The following is a 27,052-nucleotide window of genomic DNA, read 5'->3' as shown; positions in this document are numbered from 1 at the left end:
CGAAGGAGGTAGTCTTCACTCTCCACTATTCGGTGTCCAATTTTCCCGAAGCTAGTCGAAGCTAGTCTTCAACATAGTCGAAGGAAGTCTTCAACATGACACTTTTTCAAACTCTCCTAAACTCACCAATTAGGTCCCCGCAGTGGGACAGCCCCTTAAGGTTTATGCCCTTCCGCCACCTCTTGTTGAATAGCTTGAATAGGTGTGTAATATATACATTGGGACTTTTTGCTAACGGAGGAATGCAGAAGAAAAATGTATGTCATACTGAGGCAATTTAAACCTGGTATATTAATGGAACAGTCTACTGACATTTATAAGACATGACCTATCAATGTATTGTATCATATAATGGTACTTTTTTTTAAATAGAAAATCATTTTTGAAACTCAAAAAGGTGGTCATGTATCCATTCTTTGATAACATTTATGATAACATAAACTCATATGTCAGGCTGTTATTCATTGATTACAGCTCGGCATTTAACACAATCATCCCCTCCAAACTGGTTACCAAACTCGCAGAACTGGGTCTCTGCGCATCCCTCTGCAACTGGATCCTCGACTTCCTCGTCCACAGACCACAGTCTGTTCGTATTGGTGGAAATGTGTCAGCCTCAATAACAATCAGCACGGGAGCACCTCAAGGCTGCGTGCTCAGCCCCCTGCTGTACTCACTCTATACCCATGACTGCGTAGCGAACCACAGTGCGAACTCCATCATCAAGTTCGCTGACGACACCACTATTGTGGGGCGTATCACTGATGGGGATGAGTCAGAGTACAGAAGAGAGATCGAGCAACTGTCCATATGGTGCCAGCGCAATAACCTGGCCCTCAACACCAGCAAAACCAAGGAACTGATTGTGGACTTTGGAAGGAGTAGGAGGGGGACCCACAGCTCCATTTATATCAACGGGTCGATGGTTGAAAGGGTCAAGAACTTCAAATTCCTGGGGGTGCACATCTCTGAAGATCTTTCCTGGTCCGAGAACACTAACGCAATTATCAAAAAAGCTCATCAGCGCCTCTACTTCCTGAGAAGATTACGGAGAGTCGGATTGTCAAGGAAGACTCTCTCTAACTTCTACAGGTGCACAGTCGAGAGCATGCTGACCGGTTGCATCGTGGCTTGGTTCGGCAATTTGAGCGCCCTGGAGAGGAAAAGACTACAAAAAGTAGTAAACACTGCCCAGTCCATCATCGGCTCTGACCTTCCTTCCATCGAGGGGATTTATCGCAGTCGCTGCCTCAAAAAGGCTGGCAGTATCATCAAAGACCCACACCATCCTGGCCACACACTCATCTCCCTGCTACCTTCAGGTAGAAGGTACAGGAGCCTGAAGACTGCAACAACCAGGTTCAGGAATAGCTACTTCCCCACAGCCATCAGGCTATTAAACCTGGCTCGGACAAAACTCTGATTATTAGCAACCACTTTCTGTTATTTGCACTACCAGTTTATTTATTCATGTGTGTATATATTTATATCATGGTATATGGACACATTTATCTGTTTTGTAGTAAATGCCTACTATTTTCTGTGTGCTTAAGCAAAGCAAGAATTTCATTGTCCTATACAGGGACACATGACATTAAACTCACTTGAACTTGAACTTGATGGTCCTGTTCAGCTACATCTGACAATTGGAGAATGAAATCACAAGCAATAAAGGGGGTGCTGCCTAAAACAAAGTTCTGGTTCTATGAAAACATCCATAGGTTAAACATAGCTTTGAATGAAATAGCATTTGCAACCTCTCATCATAAAAAATGTGTTTGCATGTGTTTCCTTATTCAATGACAACCCACAGATAGATGGCTTATCCACTTATCTTGGAACATACATTTCTCTGCACATCTTCTTGCATGCTTTGCATCAGTTTATTCGTTTCTTCCATTTTCATTGTTGCAGTTCGCAGGTCAATTTTTGCTTTCCTGTACAAAAAAAGAGACATTTTCGACAAATGCTTTGTACAAGGGAACGTAGATAATACTAATTAAGCATCTGCTTCGTTCATTTAACAACATACTTGCACGTGAACTAGTAGGGCCTGGCTCAAGAATCACTTCACACATCGCCAAAGCCACATTCAGTAAAGTATTGAAGAATATTGCTTTTCATTTGTTGAACATGCAAACCCACACCTTGTCTCTGTATGGGTGGATGTAAATGTTCACCATAAAAAGAGGTACAAGTGTGCCAATTGTTAGTTCACACCAGAAAACACCCTGGACAATCATTCAATCCGATTTTGTGGGATTTCACACTTTTAGTTTAAATCTTTTTATTTGAATTTTGAATTTAACAGCAATTTGCATACATACAATGATAACAGACAGTGATAATCAGGACATAATTGTACAACAGTATGTAAACGACCCTCAAAACCCTTACCCTTACCCTTACCCACCTTCGCCACCCGGGAACAAACAACACTCACATACGTACACATCCACACAAATACGATTTAAAAAAAAAATAATTAAAAATTTTTTTTTTTTTAAATAAAAAATAAAAAAGTTTAAATAAATAAAATAAATAAATAAATAAATAAATTGTGGGGAGGGAGGGGGGGGGAGGGGCTGAGGGGATAGCAGCTGCAATAAGACAGAGCTGTGATACACTCAGTCCTCTTCCGAGTCCGGAAACAAGTTAAGAGAGTTAACAAGTTCCAGGAAAGGGTTCCATGTATCTAGGAATGTCTTGGTAGAGCTTTTGAGAGAGAACCTAAGTTTTTCAAGCTTTAAGTTGTAGACCACCTCCTTGATCCAGCGGGCGTGTGTCGGGGGACAGGTAAGTCTCCAGTTAAACAAAATCAGTCTCCGGGCTAACAGGGTTGTAAAAGCCAGGACCCGCTTCAACGCAACAGAGAGGTTGGTGTTGGGGGGAATACCAAAAATAGCTGACAGTGGGTTTGGAGGAATAGTCTGGCCATAGGCTCTGCTTAGCACGTCGAAAGCACTCCTCCAAAAGGTTGCTAGCTTAGGGCAAGACCAAAACATATGACTATGGTTGGCAGGGGATTGATTGCATCTGTTGCAGGTGTCTTTAACAGCGGGGTATATTCTAGATAATCTTGCGTTTGTGTAGTGGACTTTGTGAAGGACTTTGCATTGGATTAGGCCATGACGGGCACATATGGAGGAAGAATGGATCAAATCCAAGGCAGAGTCCCATTGCTGGTCTGTTAGTTTCATATTCAGCTCGCCCTCCCATGCAGCTTTTAATGAGGTATGAGGTTTCAATATACCCGACCCTAACAAGTTGTACAAAAAAGAGATGCATTTCTTCCGGTTGGGATCTAGAGCTAGGATGGAATCGGTCAGGGTTTCAGGGGGACGATTTGGGAAATGGGGGAATATCTTCTTCACAAAATTCCTAATCTGGAAAAAACGAAAAAGGTGGGAGTTTGGGAGGCTATAGTTGTACGAAAGCTCCGCAAAAGACGAAAAAATACCATCCTTGTATAGGTTTTTGATACTACTGATGCCATTACTATGCCAGGTTTTGAATGCGGAGTCTGTACTTGAAGGATTAAAGATTTCACACTTTTTATTGGGTGCCACATCTGCTCGCAAATCTTGATAATACTAAATTTGATCTATGTAAAATTAAATATTTGGACAATTAAATACCTTATTCGGATTGATAATGGCAGCAAGAGATCACTTGTGCCCACAGCACAATACTGTAGTGACGACATGCTATATTCTGTCTGAAATTCATTAATGTTAGCAGAATTGAATTTCGGAAGCAGAGTACAACACAATTATACTACACTATGTTTAGCAGAGAACCAAAATCTACCCAAAAATTGTTCTTGCACTTGAATGTCTTATTTCATTTTTAATATCAAAGCTGATGAGAAAAATAACCATACTATTGAAAATCAATAGCATTAAGGTGACTGTTAAGTAGTGGTTTGGATGAGAGTGGTCATGGGTGTTGTGTAGTCAATTGTATCAGTTGGGAGTTGGCTGTTGGGGTGAGGAAAGAAGATGGAGACTGGTGGGATAATTAAGAATGTAATGTGTAAATGTGACGGTCAGTGGGTTGGTAGGATCCACAGTACTGAAGTGGGATCAGAAAAATATTGACGACAGACACTATGAGGGGGAGGAGGAATCTGAGATTACATCAGCCACTTTTTGCAACTAACTTCCTTAGATTAGTTTACAAAATTCGATAAATTGGTATTTCCCTCATCCCCCAGCAGTTGGTTTACAATGGTGGAAGCGATTTTTTGAAACTTTTAACTCTGACAGACAGATATAAGTTCATGTTTTTTTGCCAGAAAACTTTGCAAGTTGGAGTATTTTGCTTGCAACATTTTGTACATGGAAATCGGCAAGAGTCAAGAGTCTCAGGGCAGCGGAGTGACACAGCTGGCATAGCGACTGCCTCTCTGTGCCAGAGACCTGGGTATAATTCTGACCTTGCTGTCTGTGTGGAGTTTTCAGTACTGTACTGTTCTATCCTATATATCATTTCAGGTCCTGGACCCGTCAATAGAATCGGATTAAACATTTTTTTACTTTAAAAAAGTTAAAATGATGTTTAATAATTGTAAATATATTTTTGTTACATTGATTTTTAATATTTTGATTTTTTTCCCCCCAAAATGTTGATAGCTTTCAGAAGCATTCAAAATGCATGACAAACTTGATATTTTACTATGAACTAGAATTAAAGCATTTCCCTCCCAGCTATTTGAAACGTTGTTCTGGATGCTTATATGAAAGAAGAACACCAGGGAAGGCCCATTATCACACAGGCCCATTGTTTTTGGATCAGATTGGCTCTGGGGAAGCAAACAGGCAGACTGGAAACCTATCTGGGAGATCAGCAACAGCACAGACAGCTCACTACTAACTGCAAATTCTGGGCTAATATTTAGCCGATACCAAAACAATATTCCATTGTTCCGATAAAAGATATCAATTTGAAACATTGACTGTGTTTCTCTACTCACAGAAGATGTCTGACTCGTCACACGTGTCTGATTAGATTTCAGTTTAATGATCTTTTATCAGATCTATTTTATATGATTCAATGATTAGAATACCCTATTATATTATAGGAATAATAATTAAGACTCCCATGCACCGATGCATGCTTAGTTTTGTTTAGAGGTACAGCGAGGAAACAGGCCCTTCGGCCCACCGGGATCACACGGACCATCAATCACCCATACACTAGTTCTATGTCCTACACAATAGGGCAATTTATAGAGGCCAAGTAACCTATAAACCTGCATATCCTTAGAATGCGAGAGGAAACTGAAGCACCCGGTGAAAACCCATACGGTCACAGGGAGAATGTACATACTCCATAAAGATAGCACCCGTAGTTACAACGAACCCGGGTCTCTGGCATATAAGGCAGCAACTTACCAGTATGCCACTGTGCTGCCAATGAGAAAGAGATAGATCAGTAAAATGTTGTAATGATGATGGATATTCCGCTCAAATGTTAATCAATTTTACACAGAATACAAATCCAGCATTTCTAATGTAGACAAACATTCATGGTAGTTTTTTGGATGAAGGTGTGGTTTATAATGAGGACATGTATAATACACAAACCTCAATTCTTTGTGGTTTTGCTCCAGTTCCAAATTCTGATCTGTCACTGTGTTTATAAACTGTTGATTAGTCTGTTTAAAAGACAAAATGGTTTGTTCATTTAGAATAAATTGTACAATGATTCTATGCACAACCAAGAGTCTGCCACTCAAATCAAGTAGAAACAATAACATAACTACATACAGTGCCCTCCATAATGTTTGGGACAAAAACTCATCATTTATTTATTTGCCTCTATACTCTACAATTTGAGATTTGTAATTAAAAAAAAAAAAATCACATGTGGTTAAAGTGCATATTGTCAGATTTTAATAAAGGCCATTTATTATACATTTTGGTTTCACCATGTAGAAATTACAGCAGTGTTTATACATAGTCCCCCCATTTCAGGGCACCATAATGCTTGGGACACAGCAATGTCATGTAAATGAAAGTAGTTATGTTTAGTATTTTGTTGCATATCCTTTGCATGCAATGACTGCTTACAGTCTGCGATTCATGGACATCACCAGTTGCTGGGTGTCTTTTCTGGTGATGCTCTGTCAGGCCTGTATTGCAGCCATCTTTAGCCTATACTTGTTTTGGAGGCTAGTCCCCTTCAGGTTTCCCTTCAGCATATAAAAGGCATGCTCAATTGGGTTCAGATCGGGTGATTGACTTGGCCACTCAAGAATTTACCATTTTTTAGCTTTGAAAAACTTTGTTGCTTTAGCAGTGCATTTCGGATCATTATCTTGCTGTAGAATGAACCGCCGGCCAATTAGTTTTGAGGCATTTGTTTGAACTTGAGCAGATAGGATGTGTCTATACACTTCAGAATTCATTATCCTACTACCATCAGCAGTTGTATCATCAATGAAGATGTGAGCCAGTACCTTCAGTAAACATATGTGCCCAGACCATAACATCCCCACCACCGTGTTTCACAGATGAGGTGGTATGCTTTGGATCTTGGGCAGTTCCTTCTTTCCTCCATACTTTGCTCTTGCCATCACTCTGATATGTTAATCTTTGTCTCATCTGTCCACAAGATCTTTTTCCAGAATTGTGGTTGCTCTTTTAAGTACTTCTTGGCAAACTGTAACCTGGCCAGTTGCGGCTAACCTGTGGTTTGTATGTTGCAGTGTAGCCTCTGTATTTTTGTTCATTTCTGCGGACAAATCCACACCTGACTCCTGAAGAGTGTTTCTGTCGGACAGGTGTTTGTGGATTTTTTCTTTATTAAAGAGAGAATTCTTCTGTCATCAGCAGTGGTCTTCCTTGGCCTGACAGTCCCTTTGCGATTAGTAAGCTCTCCAGTGCTCTCTTTCTTCTTAATGATGTTCCAAACAGTTGATTTTGGTAAGCTCGTTTGGCTGATGTCTAACAGTTTTATTCTTGTTTCTCAATCTCATAATGGCTTCTCTGACTTTCATTGGCACAACTTTGGTCCTCATGTTGATAAACAGCAATAAAAGTTCCCAAAGGTGATGGAAAGACTGGAGGAAAGACTACGTGCTGAGGAGACAATTAAACACACCTGAGCAATTACAAACATCTGTGAAGCCATGTGTCCCAAACATTATGGTGCCCTGAAATGGGGGGGGGGGGAGACTATGTATAAACACAGCTGTAATTTCTACATGGTGAAACCAAAATGCATACAAATACCCTTTAATAAAATCTGACACTGTGCACTTTCACCACATGTAATTTTTTCTATTCCAAATCTCAAATTGTGGAGTACAGAAGCAAATAAATAAATGATGGGTCTTTGTTCCAAACATTATGGTACAAACAGTATGTTATTTTAAAGTTTACAATTAAAATATTCTTAACATTGATTTCTACTTTTAAACACCATATGCATCACTGTCCTGCCACGAGCCAACAATTTGTCATCATTATCCAACTCAAATAAAATTGGTCTTAAGTGTTTAGGTCTATATTTATTTTTATTGCATACGAGAAATAATTGTGTAGAAAGAACTGCAGATGCTGTTTTAAATCAAAGGTAGACCCAAAATGCAGGAGTAACTCAGCGGGTCAGGCAGCATCTCTGTACAGAAGGAATGGGTGACGTTTCGCATGGAGACCCTTCTTCAGTCTGACCCACTGAGTTACTCCAGCATTTTGTATCTTCCTGAGAAATAATTGTGTTTACAATAAAGCAAAATATTCAGATACATGTTGTGACTTTACATATATAGGATACATTAAATATTTCGCAGGCAACAGAATAATTGCTTTGACAACAGTTATTGTTTTGCATGCAAATATGTTCGACAATGTGTTCAAGCAAACTACAATACCATCAATGAACAAGATTCAAGATTCAATTTAATTGTCACATGAACCAAGTAAGGTACAGTGAAATTTGAGTTACATACTAAGAAAGCAAAAATACACACAGCACATAAAATAAAGTTTAACATAAACATCCACTACAGTGGAATCCACATTCCTCACTGTGATGGAAGGCAATAAAGTTCAGTCATCTTTCTCCTTTGTTCACCCGTGGTCGGAGCCTTTGAACTGTTCAAGCCCTCTTGTCGGGATGATCGAAACTCCGGCGTTGGGACAGATTGGAACACTCCACATGGAGCTCCCGAGTCGGCCGCTTCTTACCGGAGACCACTGCTTCATGGTGTTAAAGTCCACAGGCCCCGCGGTTGGAGCTCCAACACTAGCGATCCTTGGCAAAAGATCCCAGGCTCTGCGATGGTAAGTCCGTGCCGCACCCGCGACTTGAAGCTCCGGGCCGGTCTCCAGGAAAGGCCACACCACTCCACGTTGTGGGCCACAGGAGGGGACGGAGGTGTGACACGGAGAAAAAGCGCATCTCCGTCGAGGTAAGTGACTGAAAAAGGTTATAATGTTGGTAATAATGGTTCAGCTATGAGCACTAATCAGGAAGATACTTCTTTAAAAACAATCCAGGGCATCTTTGACATCATTAACTGCAGACTGATGAGACCTTATTTTAATGCCTTGTCTGAAAGATAACGTTTCCAGCATCATGGCATTTCTTTCATGTGGCAAAAAATATAAGCAGAGGTTATCTATTCAACAAGACTTGACATGTTGCCTAACACTACAACAGTAGGATGGATCACCCAACATATAGCTAAGGGGAACGATTGTTAACTGTTCCAAACATGAAAGTGGTGGGAAAGAAAATTCCACAGCCTGGTGTCTCGGCAGGTGAAGGTCCAGTGGCAGGGCAGAAGACCGGGGGTGTAAGGCCTAAACTGGATGAAGGCAGGCAATGTAATGGAAGGATTATGACGAAATTTGACCAGATAGATGATAACCTAAAATCTGCGGCATACAGGCTGCAGGAGCCAATATACTTCAGCAAACCAGGAGAACACAGGAGAGTACGTCTGGATAGAAGGAATGGGTGACGTTTCTAGTTGATACCCTTCTTCAGTCTGAAGCAGGGTGTTGACCAGAAACGGCACCCATTCCTTCTCTCCAGAGATGCTGCCTGTCCCGCTGAGTTTTCCATCTTTGAGTTAAACCAGCATCTGCAGTTCCTTCCTACACAGAATACAGGAGAGATTGGCTAAGCCCAGAAAGCATGGACGAACAACAGATCAGCTGACACAGGTCAAGAGCCAAACAACACAGACACAAGGAACTGCAAATGCTGGAATCCCGAGCAAAAAAAACAAACAAATTGCTAGGGCAACTCTAAGGCGGTTAAGTAGCATCTATGGAGGGAATGGACAGATGACATTTTGGGTAGGAACCCTTCTTCAGACTGTTGGAGAAGTAGGCTGGTAAAGAGAGGTGGGGTGGGATAAAGCCTGGCAAGTGAGAGATAGGAGATGCAAGTATGGAGGAGGATATATAGGCAGTCTAGGTGATGGAGAGTTTATGGGATATACATTCAATTAAGAAATTGAAGATATGAATAGTCTGACAGTCCGAGATAAAGCTACAATGGGAGGTAGCATCTGTTGCTAGGGAATTGTGACCTAAAATAATGCCTCTGATCTTCTAAATGATTAGATGGAATATATTTCTCTAACATAGCAACACAGAGGAAGTGATGGGTGAAAACTGCAATGTTTACAAATATTTGCAACTGTCCAGACAGCACCTCAAAGTATGAAGAGGTGGTCTTGACCATCCAAAATGTTGTCTGTCCAATTCCCTCCTTAGATGCTGCCTGACTCACTAGGTTCCTCCAGCAATCTGTATTTTGCTCAATATTGCAACATTTGCAGTCTCTTTTGACCCCATTATTGAATCTGGTCCCTGGAAGTTTTCAATATTGATTAAAGTAATAATTTTATCATTGGGCCAAGCAGAAAATTTGAGGAAAATGTGTCATATTGGTAGATAAGATACATTGATCCTCAAGCTCGCATAACACAATTCTATTAAATGTGTATTGGATCAAAATCTTTTCATGGAATTATTTTCCAAAGAGTTCTTTTTATTAAATCACAGATTGGGTTGGATATGACATGACCATTTTACTTGCGTTTGTCTTACCATTTTTAATTTTTGATTAGCGATTTGAAGCTGCTGAACAAGTTGTTGAAACTGAGCCAACTGATCCTGAAACAAAAATACCATAAGAAGTTATGCTTTTGCTGGTAGTGCTCAGAAGTAAGCAATTTATTAACTTGTTGACATATCTTTAAAATCAATTCTTTTATTTGGGAATTTACATTTATTTAAATGAAAAAAACCCTTCTCTACATTTCATCAGAAATAAGATAGTTTTGAGATACAGCATGGACACAGGCCCTTCAGCCCACGCCAACAATTGATCACCCGTTCTCACAAATTCTATGTTTTCCCATTTCTCATCCACTCCCTACACACTGGGGGTAATTTACAGAGGCCAATTAACCTACAAACCCAAACATCTTTGGGATGTGGGATGAAACCGGAGCGCATGGAGGAATGTGCAAACTCCACACAGAGGTTAGCATGGAACCCGGGTCCATGGCATAGCTCTACCAGCTGCACGACTGTGCCGTCACTAGTTCATCCAACTCTTATCAAATATTGAAATGCTAAGGAAATCATACAGTCTGTTGCTGTTGGTCAAAGACATGATCTTGAGTTGCTGACACGTGATCTTGGTACATCTGCTGCATTTGCTCCAAAGTTTGCGAAACTGATTGCCATAACTCCAAGGCTAGGTCTTTTTCCTAGAATACAAAAGAGGCCTATTATGAAAGTGATTTTCCATTATCAAGTAAATTTAGAATTAAAATAATTATGGACTAAATCCTATAGCATGACTTACTTTAGGCATAAAGCATCGACAGTGGGGAAAAAAAAAATTGTAGACCATTTCTTTATACAGATCTAATATTTTCTCAAAGTCCCTTTGCATAATTTACTAATTTTACTGCTGATCATTGAAATACAGCTATGACATGACTGTCGAAAATGAGCTCTTTAACTCTACAAAATGATAAAACACGCCACTGAAAATATAAAACACGAGTTGCTGAGGAGAAGCACAAAGAACAGAAAAAAATAAAAAAATTCTCGCAATACTCATCTCATTTGGTACTTCGAGCATAGAATTGGGTATAAATTAGCTGTTATGTTTTGCTATGTAATAGCAGCAATGTCTCAAAACTAACTGAATGTTAATATTTTGGGTCTTCTTATTTCTACGATAAGATGTTTAAATATGAACTATTTTTTTCCTTTGAGGTACTAGAAGAGTGAGCGGCACAAGCTTATTATTCCTCAGCACCAAAAATGTGAATAAATGGATGAAGTCAGATTTGAGATCAATTGTGGATGTATCTGATAATCAATGTAAAAAAAAAGTTTAACATTTTCTGAAACCCAAGAACAACTAACCTACACTGTAAAGTAGTATATATATTTACTGTTATCCTACTTAAAATTCCATTATGGCGAGGCCATGAAAATAAAATTCTGCCAATAATCAGAATACAAAACTACAAATTAAATTGAAAGTTAAAACAAAATTAAAATTGAATTGTGAAGACACATCCACTCTTCACATTGTTTCATGAATTATATTACAGCTAGAATGGGTAATATATAAACAGTTGTATAGAACTATCCTTTAAGGAGATTTTTAATCTAAACTTTCAAGTTAATAAACTTGATAATAATACCATTTTCCTCCTTTGAGCTGTGACAAAATGACTGCTGGTTTAATAGAGTCCCCCCCATCCCAATTCAAACTTGAAATCTCATGTCACTGCATTCCAAGGGATATCATCCACCTGTATATTATTTTCAAAGGTTGCACTCAAACTGCAGTAAAACACACAATTAAGATGGGTTTAATTTCAGAAATGAAACAATGTTAATGCTTGGAACTAGGGAAGCTTTGTGCAAAGCAATTTATTGATCTGGAGTTTGAGAAGTAAAAAGACTGAAGTTGCCAGACTGAAGTCAGAAAATGCTGGAAATAATCAACAGGTCAAGCAGCTTCTATGTAAAGAGAAACCGAGTTGATGTTTCAGGTTAATAACCTTTCATCAGAAAAAGTGGAAGCTCATTAGCCTAATACATTAACCCCATTTCTCTTTCCACAGATGCTGTGTGTTTATATAACTACAAACTCCAATTTTCTTTATCATGCAAAACAATAAATATTGATATAAAAATAAAGCTAACTTTCTTTTTGTGCAACAATAACGGATTTGTAACTTGGATAAATTACTAATCAAACATATCTCAAAATAGCCATGAAAAAATATTAAAGAGCATATAGCTTTTACCATTTACATTAATTAATAATTCAGGTGAACGTAATACAGAGATTTAGAATGGAAGTTATCCAATTGAATTTGATAATACTGGTAAATTGTGAGATGGTGCCAGAAAGATAATAATGAAATGTATCAAGACAATTGCAAAACACACTGGTTATCAAACTAATCGAAGCATTACTGAATCCAGTCTTCATGGCACTCAACTATGGTTTTCAGATGATTATATCTAAACACAATTAACTCCTTTCAAAATCGTCATGGTAATGCGTGTTTTCTTTTTTTGAAAGCTAAGTTGGTCCATCTCTTTGTTCCTAATTGCTTACTTTTTTAGCATGTTGCAATTGCTCCTTCAGATTATTCACCACTGCTCCTTCTGTAATGTCAACATCGCCAATTCTTGCACTCGAAGGTAGAGATTCCAATTGTTTTTCAACACTCTCCTGTAATTCTGCATGCAATCTGGAGCAGAGCCAATTTAGAGAATGAGTTAGAAAGTAGTGTCTTACTTAACTATTTCTTTAAATGTGAAATGTTTTTGTACAGTGAAATTGTAGTCAAGAAAACTAAAGGTCTAAGCTCAGATCTATTCACTACAATATAGTGCTTAATGATTTGTGTAGATAAGAGCACTACCCTGAATTAATTGCAGGTAACAATATAATAATTAGATGGTCTGACGTTCAGTCTACAGTTTATGCTGAGTTGATTGATGTCGTCCACATACCGAGTAAATAAGTGGCACATTAGGTCCAGTTTAGAGAATGAGAAAATGGTTTCAGCTTTTGAACAATGCCAAATTGTGAACAGTGCTAGAAACGCATCAGCAACACGAGCAAGATATCCTTAACTATTAAATGGATCTTCTCGCTTTCAAACCTGATAATTCATGTCAAAACTCTTTGAATGGCAGTCATTGACTGGATGCAAGCACTTGGATAATTTGTTTGTGTTTGAAGGGAAGAATTACAACTGAAAATGTGGTCTGACCAGCCTGTGTTTGTTGAAATCTGTGTCTTGGGGATCAAACAATGCATTTATCTCATCTCACAAATTCTTAGATAAAGCAAATCAATAATGCCAAGATAATTTTACAGCACAATTTAAAGTCCAACTATATTTAACTTGCCAATAATTCTAAACTAAAAAGTTGGGTAATCTCACCTTTCATTTTCTCTTACAACAACTTCAAGCTTTAATTTGATCTCATTCATATAAATCTATGTTAAAATGTAAAAGAGAATGTGTTGCTGGAAGGAAGATGTATAAACTTAAAAAAAAATCTTCAAATTATAAAGCAATGCAAGTTGTAGGTTACCTGGTGACAATTCAACTGCTCATTCACTTTTTGCAACTGTTTGTCATACTCTGCTATGAGAGGTGCCATAAGGCTGTCAGAGAAGAAAGGAAATTCAATTAAAAAAAAATAAAAATGATATACTTAGAGAAATTCAGCAACTTCAAATAATATAAATCATGAAACTTAATCAACATTCTTTTACTTAATATAAATTATGAGGATTGTACTATGACGATACGGTGGTACAGCGGTAGAGTTCCTGCCCTACGGCGCCAGAGACCCCGGTTCGATCCTGACTATGGACGTTGGCTATATGGAGTTTGTACGTTCTCTCCGTGAACTTTTTTTTCCCCCGGGTGCTCCGATTTCCTCAGACACTCCAAAGACGTACAAGTTTGTAGGTTAATTGGCTGTGGTAAATTTGTAAATTGTTCATAGTGTAGGATAGTGCTAGTGTACAAGGATCACTGGTTGGCGCTGACTCCATGGGCTGAAGGGCCTGTTTCCACACTATCTCTAAAAACTACTCAATGTGTTGGCAGTTCTGAAGGCTTTAATACAATGTTTCCCTTTCATTTAAAAGCTCTGTTCTTTTTATCTGTACATTATCTCTGCATCACATATCAGTCGTGAGTAGGTTTAACAGCAAGGCAATGGAAATGACCACATTACTCAAATTAACGAGAGTATGAAACAAACACTTTTACCTTTTGATCTTATTATACAAAAAAAAAATCTGAATCACTCAACATTTATCATTTTCAATTCAGATAATTAAAGTTTGAAAAACATGTTCACACAGCATACATTGGTATATGTATGGGTATATGGAACGAAAGGTTCTTGAGGCAGGTACTTTAACAACATTTAAAAGATATTTGGACAGGTACGTGGATAGGAAAGGTTTAGAGGGATACAATCCAAATATGGGGAAGTGGGATTAGTGTAGATCTGCATCTTCGTCAGCATGGGCAAGCTGTACGAACCTATGTGAGTGACACTAAAGTGAACATAATTATCAACAAAATTTAGCAAGGTGACCCTTACCATTTGTCCATGAGCCAAGGTGCTGGAGGATCATGCTCTTTTAAATGCTTCACCTAAATCAACAGAAAAAAACAACTAATATGCAACCTTTTCAAAGCATCTTTTCTATCATATAACAAGCCTTCCCCAGAAATCCCAGTTTTGATTTAAATAAGATCAATTTCTGATTGAAAAATAATAGCAGATTTGTTTATTATAAATCAACCTTTACTCAGCCAATTCTTCCGAACTTAAGCTCATAGAGATACAGCACGTAAACAAGCCCTTTGACCTATTGGGTCCTACCCAACCATCAAAGACCCATTTATACTCATCCTAAACTAGTTTACCAGCCACAGGGAGAATGGTTGAATTTCGCACAGGTAGCACCAGAGCTCTGGATTAAACCCTAGTTGTTCGAGCTGTCAGACAACAATTTTGACTGGTTGTGCCATAGAAACATAGAAAATAGGTGCAGGACGAGGCCATTTGGCCCTTCGAGCCAGCACCGCCATTCATTGTGACTATGGCTGATCATCCACAATCAGTAATCCGTGCCTGCCTTCTCCCCATATCCCTTGATTCCGCTAGCCCCTAGAGCTCTATCTAACTCTATGGCACTATGCTATCCACTGAGCTTAAGCTGTGTCTCAGTTTGCTGATTTCACTCAAAGGAATATGGAGTTCTGAAGGTTAAACAGAACACACTTGTGGTTAAAGGTTGCAAATTAGAAACTAAAATTAACTCTCTTCAGATGAACAGAGTAAAAATTCTGTCTGACTGTATGCAAAGGTACATAATGGATCAAGGCAGACGTTGGGTTAAAGTGGACAGTGGACAAAGGCAGACCAGCCTAAGATGTAAGATGATCCTCAAGCCTGGGTGAGGGGCTTTATTGAAACCTGGTTGAAACTGGATTATACCAGTCTCCGTGACTTGTTGCAAATAAAGTGACCTTAAGTGAACCCTTGCCTGGATACAGCCTAGCCACCACTCCTCAGACTCCAAGGGTGGGGTAATGTAAGGAAGGGGTAGAATAAAAAGCAATGTATGCTTTGTATCCAAGAGCATCCATTCTAGGACATGAGAGCATCTGTCCTGAGACCTGTGTATCCCAAGTTGGCCAATAAAGAGTTTGTTCTGAAAGTAAATGCCCGACTCCACATGCATTTTTTCTCATCCATAATGTATGATTCAGCTACAACATGTAAAGCTATAAGAAAACATTTGGAAAATATAATAATTTTTGGACGACACTGTACCTCATTAATAGCAGAGCTGGGCAGCTGCATTGCTTGGTACTGAGCGAGCACAGCATTTAACCGTTGCACTGTAAGAGATAAAATTGAACACAATACAACATTCAAAATTCCATTTTTTATTCTATGTTCAGCAAAACAGCATCCTCCTATTAAAATGCAATGAACGAGATGTCAAATGCAGTTTATAGTTGTGAAATCCCTGTGAGAAAAGTTTTCTAACTTTATGAAGATGGGGAATAGGATCTACGAATTTTAACTATAAGGCATTTTACTAATAAATCCAATATGGAATTCAGAAAAAACCTCATCGCCTACAGAGGCGAGAATGCGGAGCTAACTACCATAGGATTATGGACTGAACATAGTATAGATAGATTTAAGGGAAACTCAGGTTGGTACACCAAGAAAAAGGAATAAAAGGATTTTGTGGAGGAGAGGGAGAAGGATCATATGAAACATAAACACAGTTCTACATTACACCGTAAGCTGTTGTCGTCAATCCCTCCTCTGGAGACACGAAGCAGTTCAGCAAACAAAGTTGTGCTGCTTCATTTAACTCTGTTCGCTGGCCTGCGGCAGCCTGAAGCCGCGGACTGCAGAGCTCCAGCCGGCGCGGCGTCCTGGGATCCCTCGTTGGGGACCCGGGAGGAGAAGAGCTCCGACTGCTGGCCCGCGTCCTACTTCTACTGCGGGCGCGGCGGGGAGTTAAATCAGGAGGGGAGCTTCGACCGCCGGCCCTGCAGTCTGCGGTGCTTCTGGCTGCGGCGCGGCGGGAACTTTAAATCTTTGACCGCCGGCCTGCGGCCTACACCAACCTGAAGCCGCGGTCTCCGGTAGGGAAGCACCAATTCAGGACTTACCTGGACTTTTACCTCGTCTACTCATCTGGACGCCCGCAGCAGTGGCTGCGGAGGGTTGAGGTCCCGACCACGGGGGAAAATGGAGGAGGACTGGCCAAATGTTGTGCCTTCCACCACAGTGATGAATGCTGTGGTGGATGTTTGTATTAAATTTCTATTGTGTTTTTGTGTGTTCTTTATCATTGTACCGCTGCTGACAAATTCATTTCACATGCACTTTATGTGCAAGTGACGAATAAAACTGATTGTGATTGTATAGCAAGCACATTTCATATCAGTTTGCATGACATGCTGTCCGATCTCTATCCACTTGGCTACGCACCATTCACTGGTTCATCTTAACCACCATAGATGTACCCCTATGAAATTAGATTGGTCAGAAGAAACTCTAAAAAATAGTAAATCTACTCAGAAAAATATCCTCAAAAAACAAATCTGTTTATAAAAAGAAATATAATGTTTTAAAATTATTTTCCTATCTGCTGGTAATATCCAGTTAGTCTATTTACCCATTAGAATTTACCTTTAATGCTTAACCTCCTCAAAATTAGAAATGCAGGAGGAGTGGGAACCAGAGCACCAGGTCAGCTAAAGAAATGGCTGATAAAAGAGGGTAAAACAATCAAGTCTCAAAGGAAGAAAAGGCAGGGAGAGGTTCATGGCTATGGGGATAATGAAGGGCTGTAGTATGTTTATTTGAATGCAAGGAGTATTGTGGGTAAAGCCAATACATTTAGAGAGTGGATCAGTACTTGGAATTATGATGTTGTGGCAATTACGGAATCTCGGTTGAGAGAGGGACACGACTGGCAGCTCAACATACCTGGGTTTCGATATTTCAGACGGAATAGAGAAGGGGGTAAAAGAGTTGCTTTGCGAATCAAGAAGGTCATGGCGGTACTCATAGAGGACAAACTAGAGGGAACGTCTAGCCTTTCTCCTTTATTGTTACTTTTTTGCATATCTTTCATTCATCTATCTATATTACTAAAAGTCTGTTCTTGACCGGTTTTGGCCATCTGTGCTGCGATTTCCGAGAGAACGCCGCTACCTACGGCCGTCATTTTTGGCCACCTTGCTCAGAGCCCCCCTCTGCCGCATGTGTGCCGAGGATTTTTCCCGTCGATTAAAAATGACAGAGATATTAATGTTTTTACAAAATTCCCCATTCTCTCTGCTGCCCCCGCTGGCGGCAGGGGGGAGGGACTATAAAACCAGGAAGTGGTGTGCCACACAGTCTCTTCAAGATGGAGGAAGGCAGAGGGTCACGTTTCTCTGAGCTGTGAATAACACTGAACACATGTCTACTCAAATGTAAGTGCCCTTAGTGGTTCTAAAATGCTTGCAGAATGTGTCTATTGGTTCTAAAGCTTCCAAAAAAAATGACTTGGTTCGACAGCTGGCAAAAAGTGTCTATTGGTTCGAAAGCTGGCAAAAAGTCGTCTATTGGTTCGAAAGCTGGCAAAAAGTCGTCTATTGGTTCGAAAGCTGGCAAAAAGTCGTCTATTGGTTCGAAAGCTGGCAAAAAGTCGTCTATTGGTTCGAAAGCTGGCAAAAAGTCGTCTATTGGTTCGAAAGCTGGCAAAAAGTCGTCTATTGGTTCGAAAGCGGGCAAAAAGTCGTCTATTGGTTCGAAAGCTGGCAAAAAGTCGTCTATTGGTTCGAAAGCTGGCAAAAAGTCGTCTATTGGTTCGAAAGCTGGCAAAAATGTGTCTATTGGTTCGAAAGCTGGCAAAAATGTATCTATTGGTTCGAAAGCTGGCAAAAATGTGTCTATTGGTTCGAAAGCTGGCAGAAATGTTTCTATTGGTTCGAAAGCTGGCAGAAATGTGTCTATTGGTTCTAAAGCTGGCAGAAATGTGTCTATTGGTTCTAAAGCTGGCAGAAATGTGTCAATTGGTTCTAAAGCTGGCAGAAATGTGTCTATTGGTTCTAAAGCTGGCAGAAATGTGTCTATTGGTTCTAAAGCTGGCAGAAATGTTTCTATTGGTTCTAAAGCTGGCAGAAATGTGTCTATTGGTTCGAAAGCTGGCAAAAATGTGTCTATTGGTTCGAAAGCTGGCAAAAATGTGTCTATTGGTTCGAAAGCTGGCAAAAATGTGTCTATTGGTTCGAAAGCTGGCAAAAATGTGTCTATTGGTTCGAAAGCTGGCAAAAATGTGTCTATTGGTTCGAAAGCTGGCAGAAGTGTGTCTATTGGTTCTAAAGCTGGCAGAAATGTGTCTATTGGTTCTAAAGCTGGCAGAAATGTGTCTATTGGCTCTAAAGCTGGCAAAAATGTGTCTATTGGTTCTAAAGCTGGCAAAAATGTGTCTATTGGTTCTAAAGCTGGCAAAAATGTGTCTATTGGCCCTAAAGCTGGCAAAAATGTGTCTATTGGTTCTAAAGCTGGCAAAAATGTGTCTATTGGTTCTAAAGCTGGCAAAAATATGTCTATTGGTTCTAAAGCTGGCAAAATATGTCTATTGGTTCTAAAGCTGGCAAAATATGTCTATTGGTTCTAAAGCTGGCAAAAATATGTCTATTGGTTCTAAAGCCGGCAAAAAAATGTCTATTGGTTCTAAAGCTTGCAAAAAAAATGTCTATTGGTTCTAAAGCTTGCAAAAAAAATGTCTATTGGTTCTAAAATGGTTCATACTAGCGCTCCAGAAAGCCCCCCTCCTTCCCCTCCCTGGTTGGCTTGGGTGTGTCTTGAAATTGAAAGGCACTACTTACTGCAAATGGTGGCATGCAGTTGAAAGGCACTACTTACTGCAAATGGTGGCTTGGGAGCTTTGGCTTGAAGTTGAAAGGCACTACTTACTGCAAATGGTGGCTGGGTTGCTTTGGCTTGAAGTTGAAAGGCACTACTTACTGCAAATGGTGGCTTGGGTGTGGCTTGAAGTTGAAAGACACCACTTACTGCAAATGGTGGCATGAAGTTGAAAGGCACTACTTACTGCAAATGGTGGATTGGTTGCTTTGGCTTGAAGTTGAAAGGCACTATTACTGCAAATGGTGGCTTGGTTGCTTTGGCTTGAAGTTGAAAGGCACTACTTACTGCAAATGGTGGCTTGGGTGTGGCTTGAAGTTGAAAGACACCACTTACTGCAAATGGTGGCATGAAGTTGAAAGGCACTATTACTGCAAATGGTGGCTTGGTTGCTTTGGCTTGAAGTTGAAAGGCACTACTTACTGCAAATGGTGGCTTGGGTGTGGCTTGAAGTTGAAAGACACCACTTACTGCAAATTGTGGCATGAAGTTGAAAGGCACTACTTACTGCAAATGGTGGCTTGGGAGCTTTGGTTTGAAGTTGAAAGGCACTACTTACTGCAAATGGTGGCTTGGGAGCTTTGGCTTGAAGTTGAAAGGCACTATTACTGCAAATGGTGGCTTGGGAGCTTTGAAGTTGAAAGGCACTACTTCCTGCAAATGATGGCAGGTGTGGCTTGAAGTTGAAAGACACCACTTACTGCAAATGGTGGCATGAAGTTGAAAGGCACTACTTACTGCAAATAGTGGATTGGTTGCTTTGGCTTGAAGTTGAAAGGCACTACTTACTGCAAATGGTGGCTTGGGAGCTTTGGCTTGAAGTTGAAAGGCACTATTACTGCAAATGGTGGCTTTGTTGCTTTGGCTTGAAGTTGAAAGGCACTATTTACTGCAAATGGTGGCTTGGGTGTGGCTTGAAGTTGAAAGGCACTACTTACTGCAGATGGTGGCTTGGGTGCAATGGCTTGACGTTAAAATGCATTACTTACTGCAAATGGTGGCTTGGGTGTTTTGGCTTTAAGTTGAAAGGCACTGCAAATGGTGGCATGAAGTTGAAAGGCACTACTTACTGCAAATGGTGGCTTGGGTGCTTTGGCTTGAAGTTAAAAGGCACTACTGTAAATGCACTTACTTCCTATTTGCACTGTATATTAATTTTAGATAAAACGCTACCACTTACGGCTGTGATTTTTGGCCATCTTACTCAGTCCCCCTCCGCTGAGCAGATGCAGAGAATTCTTCCCATTAATGAAAAATAAAAGTGTTATTAGTTTTTTTTTAAATGTTGAGAATCTCTCTCCTGTCAATCACTCCATGAAAGCCACACCTTTTCCGGTGGGGGGGGGGGAGGGGTTATAAAACCCGGAAATGTGGGTGTGGCTCAGTCTCTGCAAGATGGAGGGAGGGAGAGGTCACGACTTGCTGTCTTTAGTGGCTTTGCACCCTACTTCAAATGGTATGAAACTGCACTTGAATTTGGTGGCCTTGCACCCTGCTAGAAGGGATAAGAAACTGCACTTGAATTTGGTGGCCTTATACCCTGCTTGAAATAGAATTTCATGGATTAGCCGTGAGTCAACTACCAGCCCACCAGCCGTGAGTGAGTGAGTTGCCAGCACAACAGGCTTGATTGACTGAGACGCCAGCCCAAGAATCCATTTGGCGCACAATTTGCATACTAGCCCTCTGGAAACCAGTCCCTTCATTGCCAGGGGTGATGGTGGAGGCTAATAAAATACTGGCGTTTAAGAAGCTTTTAGATAGGTACGTAGGTTTGCAGGGAATGGAGCTATATAGATCACTTGCAGGCAGATAGGATCAGTTCAGCTAGGCAACACGATGGGCACAAACATTGTGGGCCGAAAGGCCCATTCTTGTGCTGTACTGTTCTATGATCTTATGGAAGGTCTGAAATATTAATTAAAATATAAACATGTATGTCTTCACAAATGATTTGCTTAGTAACTTTAGTTCCATTTATTTTTTTTCAATTAGAAACTGTGCCTTAAGCTTGATGTTCTTTTCGCACTTAAGTAAACATCACAAACAGCTCTGAACATTACTCCACTGCTAAGCAAAATTTACCTTGATCTCTCAGAAAGTCTACTTCAGGAGTATCCATGCTCTTGGATTTTTTAAATCGCAAACCAAAGACGCAAACCGTGGGTGTCTCCAGCTGAAGTCTGAAAAAGATATAAGGTTTCAAAATTGAAAATAAGAGTACCTATAGGTTTTTCACGATTGATAAATATAGGACTAAAACAAAATATTCATCACATTGAGTGTTAGCTGTCCTTTCACTCCCTCTGATATCTCTGGCAGTATTTTTCCATTCACATTTATCCAATTCTCTTTTAAAATCATCTATAGGGAGGTTACATGGCAGTCGAGGTCACGACCCGTGACCCGTACTGTTGCCACGCAACGCCTTCTGGAGTACAACATCAGGTAAGCACTTACTATGGAGAGCGGGCCCGTCTTCTGTCCCGACATCCGGACTCCATGCTGACTGGCGGTGGGGATGGGGGGGGAAATTCACCCGGTGTGTGGGTCGAGGGGGTGAACTTCACCCGGTGTGTGGGTCGGGGGGGGGGGGGGGGGGTGAATCACCTCGTGTGTGGGTCGAGGTCCAGGGGGGTGAATCACCCCGTGTGGGGATCAGGGTCCGGGGGAGGGTGAATCACCCCGTGTGTGGGGATCGGGGGGGGTAAATCACCCTGTGTGTGGGTGGGGGTGGTGAATTACCCCGTGTGTGGGTCGGGGTCCGGGGGTCGGTGAATCACCCCGGTGTGGGGGTGTTGGTACCGGTGCAGCGCGGTCAGTGACACTGGGTGGGCGGAGGGACCAGACAGTCCTCAACTCTGCCGCAGCTGACTGGGACGTTGCCGGGTTATCGTCCCCGTGTGTCCGCTGCCCGGAGCCGCGGCCCCGCTCCATCTGGCCCCGTGTGTGTGCGCGCTGCCGACCCACAGCCCATGACAGTGCGGCCGCACAGTGGGGAGACGGGGCGGAGGGCGGCCATGGCCCTACAGCGCTGACCCCGGGGGTGAGTGGGGGCTGTCCCGAGGGATGCGCTCCTTTGGTCGCTTACACCTTGGTGCTCGGGTTCAGAGCACTCAGTCACTCTCCAGCCCTGGGCAGTCGTGGGCCGGGACTTGCCCTCAATCTGCCGGCACGCTGCTCTTTCGCAAGTCAGTGATTTTGGAGGTTTTCTCTCACCGTTACCCCTATTTCCACAATTTTTTACAGCGCAAAAATTGACCATTTTTGGCAGTTTTTAACAGGTAAGAACGTACGTGTTGCGTGTGTTACTATTGTATGCCGGAAGCTGCCTTGTACAACAGAAAGATTGAGCTACTCTGTGTCACGCCCTTTGACCTGACCTACAGATAATTCATCCCAAATCCTACCACTCATTATATTTTCTATGATCTCTGATTCTATTGAGCTTAAAGTTATGTCCTCTGATTATGAACCTTCAGCAATTAGAAATACTTCTTCCTGAAATGTAGCTTCTCGCAAAAAAAAAGTTTGTTTCAATTTGACAATTGGCACCATTAAGTCTGTTTATAACTATTAGCTTCAAAGAAATGGATTCAGTCATAACACTACATTTTTTCCTCATCAATTACTTCTTTTAAACTGCAATTTAGTAAAATCTATACATCTGAAATTCATCTCCACCAAATGTAGCAAAGTAATTATGCATTCAGTGCTAATTTCTGCTTGTCTATTTTTGATTACATGTTACAACAAAGAGTCTACAACTCCCTCTACTGGAAATGCACTGGAATCAAAGTTTCCAGATGTCAGACCTTAAAAGAAGGTCTAAGAATGTCATGGTTTAAGAATGTCATTTCACTGCAGAGACAATTCAATACGAGTAATAAAACTTTAATATATTTACAATATGTTCAAATTATACATTTCTGAGAGAAATGTTTAACATGGTCACTTTCCAGAGGTTTACATCAAATTACTGGGAAAACATTCAAAATTCATATTTTTTTAATAAGATTCCAGCATCTGAAGATTCTTGTATCTCTCGTATACCCAAAATCTATGGTGTTAAAATAGATTTTGAATTACAGAGTAAAAGACACAATATGCTGGAGTAACTCAGCGGGTCAGGCAGCATCTCTGGAGGACATGGATAGGTGACGTTTCAGGTCGGGACCCTTCTTCAGACATACGACCCGACCTGAAATGTCACCTGTCCATATCTGCCAGAGATGCCGCCTGACCCGCTGAGTTATTCCAGCAGTTGGTGTCCCTTTTGTAAGCCAGCATCTGCAGTTCCTTGTTTGTACCTTAAATTACACTTTTAGGAGCCGGCTAAAGGGCAAACCTGAAAAAGTTGGTAATTTGTGTTATTCTTAGTGCCACAACCTAATGAGTATAAAAACTACAAGATATAGATGTGTCCGGAAAAATAGTGCAAAGAAGGCTTCAAGGGCCAATTGCATAGCAGAAGGAAGTTGGGCAACCCATGTATTTTCTATGTGAACAGAACCAAATTGCAACATGGTATTATGATTGTAAACCAACAATGAGGACCTAACTAAAACAAGGACAGAAATGAGACCGATAAGTAAGGGAAAAGGGGGAATATAACCAGTGTCAGCAATGATCAAGAAGTAATGGGGTACTGAAGGAGTACTTTACATCTGTCTGCAATGGAAATTGCAGTCAATATTTTAGTAAAGAAGGTATATAAAGATTGCTTTAGAAGTAGATAGTGAGTAAAAACTCATCCTATGTCACTGTTACATGTTTTAAGTTACTGAGAAACATAAATTTGAAATGGCAGATTGACTCTAGTTGCAACTTTTCAGTCCTTAATGATGGAAATCAAAGAGTTATAAATATTCAAAACAACGGGATAATGGACAAACCCAGTAACTATTGTTTTGTCATTCTATTAAAATTGGTTGGCATCTTTAAAGGACATAACTGCTGGACAAAATTATTACTTGGAAATATTGGATTTATTAATAACACACTGCATAGATTTGTCAAACAAAATATTTACCTGACAAGCCTTTATAATGAAATTGCAAGAAGCATTGACAAAAGCATGTAGTTATATATAAACATAATAATTGATAAAGCCTCATGAGTCAATTTCGCTAAAAAGTGCATGGTTTTAAGATGCAGGGACAGCATATTTAAAACAAATCTAATATTAACTCAGCATCCCTTTCCACATACGCTTTCTGACCTGCTGAATATATTCAGCATTTTCTGTTAAACAGCATTGCTGCAGAAGGATCTTGGGGTCAAAAGTTCATAGTTCCCTGAAAGTGGCAACATAACTAGATGGAGTAATAAAGGTAAATGTTAAGAGTGAGGAAGTCATGGAGCTTTACAAAATATTCATGAAGCTGCATTTGGAGTATTATGTGTAGTTTTGGTAACCTTATTACAGGAAGGATGGAGGTTTTGGAGATGGTGGAGAAAACGTTTACCAGGATCCTGTCTGGATTAGAGAGTGTTAGCTATAAAGGGAGATTGGACAAATTTAGATTGTTTTCCTCTGGAATGCCAGAGAAGAGATTGAGGGGAGATCTGATAGGGTGCAGTCAGAACCTTTCCCACAGGATCGAAATGCCAAATACTAGAGTGCACAGCTTCATCAGAGGGAGAAAGTTTAAAATGGAGATTTGCAAGGCAGGTTTTTTTAAAACCAGAGAGTAGTACTGTAGCTGCCTGGAAAGGCACTACCAGACATGGTGGTGGAAGCAGATACAATATTGGCTTTTGAAAGTTTTTTGATAGAGGAACTGACGGAAATCCACATTAGGCAGGGAATGGTGTTGGATAGACTGATGGGACTGAAGGCTGATAAATCCCCAGGGCCTGATGGTCTGCATCCCAGGGTACTTAAGGAAGTGGCTCTAGAAATCATGGATGCATTGGTGATAATTTTCCAATGTTCTATAGACTCAGGATCAGTTCCTGTGGATTGGAGGGTAGCTAATGTTATCCCACTTTTTAAGAAAGGCGGGAGAGAGAAAACGGGGAATTATAGACCAGTTAGCCTGACATCGGTGGTGGGGAAGTTGCTGGAGTCAATGATAAAAGATGAGATAGCCGCACATTTGGATAGCAGTAACAGGATTGGTCCGAGTCAGCATGGTTTTACGAAGGGGAAATCATGCTTGACTAATCTTCTGGAATTTTTTGAAGATGTAACTAGGAAAATGGACAAGGGAGAGCCAGTGGATGTAGTGTACCTGGACTTTCAGAAAGCATTTGATAAGGTCCCATTTGATAAGGAGATTAGTGGGCAAAATTAGGGCACATGGTATTGGGGGTAGAGTGCTGACATGGATAGAGAAGTGGTTGGCAGACAGGAAACAAAGAGTAGGGATTAACGGGTCACTTTCAGAATGGCAGGCAGTGACTAGTGGGGTACCGCAAGGCTCGGTGCTGGGACCGCAGCTATTTACAATATACATCAATGATTTGGATGAAGGGATTCAAAGTAACATTAGCAAATTTGCAGATGACACAAAGCTGGGTGGCAGTGTGAACTGTGAGGAGGATGCTATGAGAATGCAGGGTGACTTGGACAGGTTGGGGGAGTGGGCAGATGCATGGCAGATGAAGTTTAATGCGGATAAATGTGAGGTTATCCACTTTGGTAGCAAAAACAGGAAGGCAGATTACTATCTAAATGACGTCATTGGGAAAAGGGGAAGTACAATGGGATCTGGGGGTCCTTGTACATCAATCTATGAAAGTAAGCATGCAGGTACAGCAGGCAGTGAAGAAAGCGAATGGCATGTTGGCCTTTATAACAAGAGGAATCGAATATAGGAGCAAAGAGGTCCTTCTGCAGTTGTACAGAGCCCTAGTGAGACCACACCTGGAGTATTGTGTGCAGTTTTGGTCCCCTAATTTGAGGAAGGACATTCTTGCTACTGAGGGAGTGCAGTGTAGGTTTACAAGGTTAATTCCCAGGATGGCGGGACTGTCATATGCTGAGAGAATGGAGCAGCTGGGCTTGTACACTCTGGAGTTTAGAAGGATGAGAGGATATCTTATTGAAAAATATAAGATTGTTAAAGGTTTGGACACACTGGAGGCAGGAAACATGTTCCCGATGTTGGGGCAGTCCAGAACCAGGGGCCACAGTTTAAGAATAAGGAGTAAGCCATTTAGAACGGAGACGAGGAAAACTTTTTCTTACAGAGAGTGGTGAGTCTGTGGAATTCCCTGCCTCAGAGGGCAGTGGAGGCAGGTTCTCTGGATGCTTTCAAGAAAGAGCTAGATAGGGCTTAAAAATAGCGGAGTCAGGGGATATGGGGAGCAGGCAGGAACGGGGTACAGATTTGGGATGATCAGCCATGATCACATTGAATGGCGGTGCTGGCTCGAAGGGCCAAATGGCCTACTCCTGCACCTATTGTCTATTGACAGGCACATGAATATGCAGGGTATGGAAGAATATGAATTACAAAGCAGGTAGAATTTGTTTAATGTGGCATCGTGTTTGGCATAGACATTATGGGCCAAAGGGCCTGTTCTTGAGCAGTACTGTTCTATGT

General features: G+C 40.8%; 1 protein-coding gene across 2 annotated transcripts in view; it reads right to left on the bottom strand.

Annotated features, from left to right (window-relative positions):
- Positions 1–27,052, bottom strand: part of sclt1 (sodium channel and clathrin linker 1) — a 62,207-nt gene that overhangs the window by 32,250 nt on the left and 2,905 nt on the right. Inside the window, exons 2-11 of one of the 2 annotated variants that reach the window (XM_033020813.1) lie at positions 21,585–21,682; positions 15,888–15,955; positions 14,646–14,698; positions 13,617–13,689; positions 13,463–13,518; positions 12,625–12,760; positions 10,619–10,741; positions 10,074–10,139; positions 5,589–5,659; positions 1,847–1,937 (exon numbers count right to left, since the gene is read on the bottom strand). In XM_033020813.1, the coding sequence (XP_032876704.1) occupies positions 1,847–1,937; positions 5,589–5,659; positions 10,074–10,139; positions 10,619–10,741; positions 12,625–12,760; positions 13,463–13,518; positions 13,617–13,689; positions 14,646–14,698; positions 15,888–15,955; positions 21,585–21,621 (774 nt within the window). In that variant the 5' untranslated portion in view covers positions 21,622–21,682. The remainder of the gene's footprint in view (positions 1–1,846; positions 1,938–5,588; positions 5,660–10,073; positions 10,140–10,618; positions 10,742–12,624; positions 12,761–13,462; positions 13,519–13,616; positions 13,690–14,645; positions 14,699–15,887; positions 15,956–21,584; positions 21,683–27,052) is intronic. The other variant, XM_033020821.1, reaches the window with a different exon arrangement.

This window comes from Amblyraja radiata, chromosome 1 (assembly GCF_010909765.2).
Source record: "Amblyraja radiata isolate CabotCenter1 chromosome 1, sAmbRad1.1.pri, whole genome shotgun sequence".
NCBI lineage: Eukaryota > Metazoa > Chordata > Chondrichthyes > Rajiformes > Rajidae > Amblyraja > Amblyraja radiata.
The sequence above is the reverse complement of the archived record's forward strand: the minus strand, read 5'-3'. Positions and strand labels throughout refer to the sequence as shown.